We start from the raw sequence: 8,054 nt of genomic DNA, 5'->3' as shown, positions 1-8,054 counted from the left end.
ATGTTCGGTGCAAAGAATGACCCCGTACTCAGAGAGTGGTCGCAAATACTGTGGCGCGCCGGCCCAGACGGTGGGAAAATCGGATAAAGTGGACGACATAGCAACGCCGGGGTTTGGTGAGCTCAAACTCGGCCCATCGGACCAGAGAGCCATCGCGACGGAACGAAAGACATAATATTGATGATTATCGATGATGGGGGGGTGTACTGATCATAACCCTAACGGTGAGACTTGGGCGTGTTGTGGTGCGGGTGTTATCGTGCGGGCGTTATCACCGCCAAGACCATTTTAGTATGTGTTGTCCTGAGGGTGACACGGTCGAATATAGATAGGGTGACACGGTCGAATACAGATAGGGTGACACGGTCGAATACAAATAGGGTCCTCTTGGATAGGTATTGAAAGTGTGTGACCTGCCATCTGCCTTGGGCCTCAGATTGGACGATGCTACGCGCGTATCTCACCTGCCTTTGATAAAGACAGACACGTCATCTGTGCTTTATGCTGGTAGGATATACTCAACCAGCGACAAACAATTCCTTATGGAGATTCTTGACTTCCACTCATTGCCTCCGGCTGGAGACTTTGTTGCGGTATCCGACAGAAAACCTTCGATCAGTTCAGCGTGGCAATTCTTCAAGCGCGACGCTTTCTTCGAGTACTTTGTGCCAAGGTCTCTTGCTTTGGATCAACCAACGGTCATGAAGACATCATCACTACAAAAGTCCGACAAGACATGTTTCTTTATGGCGTTTGAGTTTCCGCACGACTACGACTTTGTGACACCATCTTAAAGCCAAGGGTTTCTGGGGAGATATAAGGTGAGACCAATCATCACCCGCCAGCATTATAGTACTGTGCCCTGTGAGCCCTGTCAGAATGTACAATGGGCGATCTTTGTCTCTTAATTGGATTGGACTTTGAGTCTACTGGTTGAGGCAGCCGGGAAGAATATGAAGCACCAGTTAGAACCACTCAGCCGGGTAGTTGGTGCTTTCCAGCAGGCTCTGGGATCCGTTACAAGAGGATGTACGGCTCAGACAGCCCTGGTAGAGATGCTACCCCCTCTTTCCGATGTCTACGGAAAGCTTGAGCAGATGATGGTGCAACGCGTCAAAGGCCGGCGGAGAAAGTACGATGAAACGGTGGAGACAACCATAAAGCTCGTTGATTCGGTGTTGGTGCGTATCAAGGAAGATATACACAGGGTCACAAGTAACGAGTCGGGTTCGTAATGTACACTTATTTGCGATCGCCACCCGGGAGATGATTGCAGCAAGATAGTCAAGTAATATTTCGTTGTACGGTAATTATGTCGAGGTTATTGCCACGCCGTTGTCAGCGGCAGCTGATGGTGGTTGACTTCATCAGGAGTTATCGTCGAAGCCCAGTAAGAGTTTGGTTGTCTCCCTCCCTCAAGGTGTTACTTAAATGACTACCATGCCTCTATACCTCCAAACCTTTTTGGTTTTCTCGCATACTTTCGTTGACCAGTATCCAGCTGGCTGGAGCCACACATTTCCGCCGGCTGATGCTGCGCGCCCACACTTGTACCTTCATTTGAGCAAAACATCGCTCGTCCTTCCAACAACTCGTTGAACGCTGCACGCGCGCCTGCCTCAGCAATGACTTCAATCTTGAGCTCAATCATGGATTTGACCTCACCGGATACCGCAATTCCACAAGATTCAATCCTGGAGCTTCCGCATACCGAGTCGAGCAGAAGCAGCAGTATAGCAACGCAAGAAACTGTGTTAATACCACCCGAGCTCAGAGATCAGCTTATAATATCCGAGCTTTCACTCAGCGAGGAAACTCCATTTGCCTTCGGACCGTTTCCCTTTCCCTTCGAACGGTTTCCCTTCGAAGCATTCCGATTGGCAGTTCTTCTGAAAAGACATTGCTCAGAGCCATTTCCCTATCAGGAATTCTACGACAAGAGTTTGGCGGCGGTCAGGCGAGCTTTCGATAATGCAAAAGCTTGCAAAAATTACGAGCAAATTGCTCTAATCACACTTCTGGTCAAAGGAAGCCAATGTATAACGGTGATAATGCCAAATAGGCATCACGAGGCTTAATTGAGGAGTGCCCGAAATGGGGATCAAAATTTCCACTGTCTGTTTGGTTCCGCTCAAAGACCTCAAAAATGCGGTACCAATTGGTGGTGAAGATTAAAGCATTTGTTCCCGGTGCGAATCTTGAAATTGATGGCATGGACATACTGAGACGGTACGCAGATACCACCCTGTTTGTCATAAACGCGTCCAACATACATCGGTTATGATGTTCCCACCCCTGGGATTCTGCAAATAACACGCATTATCCGCGCCAAGTACCAAGTTCATCACGTATGGTGCAAGGCTGTGGCACTTACAATCTCACGTGAAGAAGCACATGACCGGTGTGATTTCACGGAGGACTTGTCCTATTCCAACGGGGCCGGGGCCTCGTCAGACTACATAGCTATCGAAGGAGGGGCGCTTTGTGGAGAACCCTATTCTGTAAGAGCCCTACTACGAGCCCTATTGAGAGTCCTGTTCTGTGAGAGCCCTGCGAGAGCCCTACCTTTCCTTTATTGTCATAAGATCATCCTAATAATCTAGAAGTGAAGTTTGTTGCCCAGAGTCCACGGCGGAGTCAGAGAGGAGAAAGGGGAGGGGGGGTGGGTGGGAATGGCGGCGGTCGATAATCCGTGTTCTAGGTAGATAGTCCACATTTTCGATTTGAGGAAGGGTTTAGTAGGAGTAGCAACTAAGTTAGTATATAATCAACAAAGTATTACACTGGTCAAAAGTTCTCAAATCCATCATCATGCTACTTCTTGTTGTTAGTTTCTTTATTGCGGCTATATTGCTCCTTGCTGTTGAATGTTGCCCTCCACTTTACTGGGTAAAGAAGTGTTCAATATCTCAAGTTTGGACCTATCAACGCGTGCAAAACATATTCCGTATAGCAGAATGTATTCTTCCGTCTTCTATCTTAGACAGCCTTACATCTGTCAGAGACATAGAAATCAGATGTCAGTTCAGGCTCCTTATGGCAAAATAGTGGCAAGAGGAGGCAGGATTGCCGAAGGAGCACGTGAAAGCCTCGCAAGGCAAGGCTGGGTCACGTGACACTTTATGCTCTGTGCTCTGTGTTGCTCTGCTGAGCAGAGCAACAGAGCATAACAGAGCACTACGAGTCTCGTATATCTATATAGTCTTTTATATTTCTATAGCGGCTTATAGTCTCTCGTAGTCAACTTCGTCTATAAGCTAGACGTTACTATCGCGTTGATAGCTTTCGTTCTGACTTACTCTTGTGCCCTAGAATACTGTCCTCCTGCCTTCCCACACATTAGGAAACCCTGATCGACATCGTGACCCGAGGAACGATTCGTGACAAGCACGTTACGTTTACAGGGAGTCTCTTGTCACTTGCTCGTGATAGTAAATCTAGTGAAGAAAGCCGCGATGGTTATTAGCTCTATATAGAGTGTCTTCGTGTTTGTGAAGAGATAATCTCTACCTTGCTGAATCTATAGGCCACCCTTTCACTTTCGATCTAGATCGATTTCTTCTGGGACTCTCGTTTCCAATTCATGGTCTTGGACAGGTCCTTCCAGCGTCGTTGTCACTGTCCAGATAGCCGGTAGTACAACCACCAATGCGCCCATCGATAGCCCCCAGTTCATCGCCAGTTGGGTCATTGGCGTCTTCTTAAGCGCATTGATCCTCCAGGCCATAGCACCACCAGTAGATTGGAACGTCTTGTATGCACCCACCAGAACGGCTGCTCTCGAACTCAAATTCGACTCGGTGCCAATCAGCCAATAACAGTACCCTTGCCAGAAGGCGTCGTACATGCCGTAGAAGATGTACAGGAATATCGGTCCTGTCGAAATAGACCCTTGGGTATAGTCGATGTCCTGCTTGAGCCCTGCCGCTAGCCGACGGTCCTCCCATTTCTGGAATGCATAGCCCCCGCCCCAGATGGCCATACCAGTGACGACGAGGAAAACCCAGCCAAGGCGAGCACGGTTTGGTCGACTCAAGAAAGGTAGATCCAGCAGCACCCCTATGATGAGACCGCCGAGCATCTGGGCTATCCAGTACAATGCGCTGTTCAGTGAGCGAGAGCGAATATTGAATGTCAAACCGTTGACGTCATTTTGCTGGTACGAATAAAAGACATTGGCGCAAAAGAACAGAGGCAGCATGCAGAGGACACGCCAGGAGCAAATGGTCTGGGCAGCGATCTTGACGGCGGCCTTGAGAGAGTATTTTCCCTCATTTTCCATGACGAGATGGACCTGAGTCAGGGCGACATGGTTGGGCGAACAGATGAATACACCTAAGGCCCAACCGAAGAGCATGATGACCATCAAAGCGATGTAGGTAGAGTCGGATACGGTTCCAGACTTCGAGTGAAAGTTGAGTCCGAAACTTGCCAGCGCACCTACGCCGCCACCTAGGTTGAAGATGATCCAAAATGTGGCGATGGCACGTCCTTTCTGTGATTCCGGCACGTACGTCGTCATGATTGCACCCTGGACTACCCACAAGAGCGAGGCACCGACACCGAGAATAGCTCCGGATGCGATGACAAAGGCGCCGTTTGCATGGTCTGACAGGTTGTGAGTATTGCGACCGAAGTTGACCGCGTGGACTTCTGGTACTCACGATTGAAATTCAAGAGACTACCGCTGTAAAGTGCGTATGTCCACCCACCCAGTAAGAGGCACAGACGAGGACCGACATAGGAAAAGAGCGGGCCGACGATGAACAGGGCGGTTCCTGCCGTGCAGGACAGCAGGGCAACGGTGGCGTTGGCCGCGACGGTAGAATCAACCTGACCGCTGCCACCCAAACCACCTAAGGCATTGTACATCTACAATAGTCAGAATTCTGAATATTGTTGGGGATCGTTGTGCTTACTCCTGGGCAGCAGAAACAAATAATACTGATCAACATGATTTGCGTCCACGGATGCGCGTAGAAGGACTTTAGGCGGTGAGATAAGTCGTGTGCGTCGCCATGCTCGACATCATTAGGCGTGGAGGTGGCAATCGGCATTGCTTTATGTTGATCAAGATCTTGTTTTCCCATGGTGTATCGCACGTTGTCGCTTTAAGTCGCGGGATGAGACCTTCAGAGAGAGACGGATGTTGTCTTAAAGACTTTCTGTAACCAAAGGTTGATGCCACAAGATACTGGAGTACCATCCTAGGACAAGAATTCTACCATCACTTTATATCATGCCAGACTGCTGTGTACCTTGGGTGCTGAGTCGTTGGCATCGGAGTAAAGGAGTCTCGTAGGATGTTTTCTTATCTGAATCCCAGAGATCTGGATTGGCGAGAGATAAGCGTGCTCTCACGCCACCCACGGCGAGCTATCGGAGTGTTTACATTCGGATCGGAGTAGAGCAGATCATTCATGCGACACCTCCACTCAAGCGGCACAGGACGACGACAATTCTCGGCCGCCTCGGTCCTTTCACTACAAGCCACTTTCTCCCAGGGAGGTCGACACCCGGTGCCTTGCATTAGAGCAGACTTGCGCACCTGTCGTGTGCTAGAAGGACACTCTACACCTTGCATTCGGAGCTGAGCTGGCCATAGAACGGCTCCAGACCATTGATTGTCGTACTCAAGCGCCATTGCTCACAATTATTGGTTGACTGCCCGAGTGGTACAAGTCATAAGTGTGTAGAGCCTTGGCCGGTACCAAATTTTATTTCTCTAAAGAATATAAACTATCACGCATAGTTTAGCAGGCTCGTGGACTGAACTTGCAAGGACAAAAAGAGGGATGCATACCATGATTGCTCAGGACGACCTCGCCTGCTTGCAGACCGAGGAAAGAAATCCAAAAAGCTTCGACATCGATCAAGTGTCAACGGTCGAGCTGTGTCAAATCATCAATCACGAAGATGCGACTATTGCGACAGCCGTTTCTCGGTGCATTCCGGTCATAGCAGCAGCCATCGATGTACTTGCTAGAAGAGTCCGACGTGGAGGAAGAGTGATATACGTGGGCGCTGGCACCAGCGGGAGGTGAGGGATACTCTGGGCCATCAGAAGGCTACTCATTGAGGTTGGCAATATTGACGATTGTGGCAGATTGGGGGTACTGGACGCGTCGGAGATACCACCCACGTATTCCGCTCCAGAGGGCCAATTCATTGGCCTGATTGCTGGCGGGGACGTGGCAATACGGCATGCACAAGAGGGTGCGGAAGACGACGTCGATGCTGCAGTGCAGGATCTACAGTCTATCAAAATCGACGGCCGTGTTGACTCCGTAGTTGGTATCGCGACTTCCGGCCGTACGCCGTACGTTTTGAGCAGTTTGTCGTTCGCCAAAAGTCTAGGTTGTGCCAGTATTGGAGTTGCCTGTGTCGAACCCTCGGCCATGAGCCAAAGCGAACATGTCGATTTCATGATCAGCCCTGTAGTGGGTGCTGAAGTGGTGACGGGCAGTACCAGAATGAAGGCCGGCACGGCGACGAAAATGGTCCTCAATATGTTGAGTACGGGTACAATGATCCGAATCGGTAAAACCTATGGGAATATGGTATGTATTGTTCACGGACCGGACGATATTCAGCTTACCAAGGTTAGATGGTTGACCTGAAAGCTACGAATTTGAAGCTCCGGCAACGAGCTCGAAATATTCTCCGCAGTGTATGCGGGCCCTTGTGCCCCAACTCAGACACAGAACTCGACGCCTTACTTGACAGCTGTGGTGGAAGTGTGAAGCTTGCCATTGCGAAACTTTCCTTGGGCCTACCTGTATCGGAAGCACAGGAGCGATTGACAGCAGCCGACGGTGTGCTTTCCAAAGTGCTACAGCCAGCAAGCTTAAGTCCTGAGCTAGGTTTGCCACATGAGGCCCGGTCAGATTTTGTCCTTTGTGTAGATGGAGGTGGCAGCAAATGTGCTGCCGCAGTCATTTCGCTGGACGGCACTGGTACTCATGGATATGGAGAGGCAGGCGGCTGCAATGTAACGGATGTTGGCGTCGATAAAGCCATTGCAGAAATTGAGCTCGCGGTGCAAAGAGCGTGTTGCGCTCACCCACAGATACGAGGAAGACCATGGAAGCCGAGTCTCTTTGCCACCGCCTGGGTTGCTCTGGCAGGTTATGACCGAAAGGAGATCGCCATTGCGGTCGATCAGACGCTGGAAGCCCTGTTTCAACGGCCTATAGGTAACAGTCTCAAGGTAACAAACGATACTCAGCTTCTTGCAACCTCTGCTGCAGGACAAGGTGAGGCAGACTCTGTGGTGGTTCTTGTTGCAGGGACTGGTTCCGTAGCAATGTGCTACCAACGAGATCAAGGCCGCCTTGTACGTACAGGACGGTCCAATGGTTGGGGTTATCTCCTCGGAGACGACGGGTCAGGCTTCGACATGGGACGACAGGCAATCCGGGCTGCATTGCTCGCTTTGGATAAGTGCAATCTCGAAAATCATGTCAACGGGTATGTGGACAAGCTGCCACTTTTGGTTCAACGCGTGCTGCAGTACTTTCAGCCAAAAGCTTCGGACGACGCTAGATACGACTTGCTTGGTGCAGTGCTCTCATCCGCGTCAGAATTGGACAAGAAGAAACTTATTGCTTCGGTCGCACGAATCGTGATTGAGCTGAGTGGGCAAGATCAGCTCTCAAGAGATATTCTTGACAACAGCGTCAGAAGCCTCACAAACATCCTGCTTCCGATCGTCACTTCCAGGCGTGTCCAGGTAGAGAAGTCAATCTTGGTCTTGGCAGGCGGGCTGATGCAGAGCGACATATTTGTGAGCGCGGTCAAAAGTGCTTTGCTCCAGGCCAAGATGAGCTTTAAGACTGTTGAGGTTGTGCAAAATCCCGCACTTTCGGGCGCTATGGAATTAGTGAGACAGGTTCAAGAGTCATGTTGAGGTCGTGCCGGGCACATTGGTATATGGCTGCATATTACATAGCATTGGTACTGGATTTCGTGGTGCATAGCCGGTAGGAAGGAAGGAAGAGCTTCCACAAGCATAGAGGCTGCTACGAGGCCGATGTCTCGGGATGTGGGGACTA

General features: G+C 50.2%; 2 protein-coding genes across 2 annotated transcripts; one reads left to right on the top strand and one right to left on the bottom strand.

The window, feature by feature from the left end:
• Positions 1-3,535: 3,535 nt before the first annotated feature.
• A1O1_01649 (uncharacterized protein) lies at positions 3,536-5,090 on the bottom strand (the record flags this gene model as incomplete). Its single annotated transcript, XM_007722562.1, has 3 exons — positions 3,536-4,608; positions 4,665-4,872; positions 4,920-5,090. 3 exons carry the CDS (start codon positions 5,088-5,090, stop codon positions 3,536-3,538), a joined length of 1,452 nt encoding a protein of 483 aa, XP_007720752.1.
• Positions 5,091-5,804: 714 nt separating this feature from the next.
• A1O1_01648 (uncharacterized protein) lies at positions 5,805-7,909 on the top strand (the record flags this gene model as incomplete). The annotated part of the gene is made up of 3 exons (XM_007722561.1): positions 5,805-6,040; positions 6,107-6,560; positions 6,608-7,909. The coding sequence occupies 3 exons, from the start codon at positions 5,805-5,807 to the stop codon at positions 7,907-7,909; spliced, it is 1,992 nt and encodes a 663-aa protein (XP_007720751.1).
• Positions 7,910-8,054: the final 145 nt, after the last annotated feature.

The sequence above is a fragment of the Capronia coronata genome (assembly GCF_000585585.1).
Source record: "Capronia coronata CBS 617.96 chromosome Unknown acBCG-supercont1.1, whole genome shotgun sequence".
Taxonomy (NCBI): Eukaryota; Fungi; Ascomycota; class Eurotiomycetes; order Chaetothyriales; family Herpotrichiellaceae; genus Capronia; species Capronia coronata.
The sequence above is the reverse complement of the archived record's forward strand: the minus strand, read 5'-3'. Positions and strand labels throughout refer to the sequence as shown.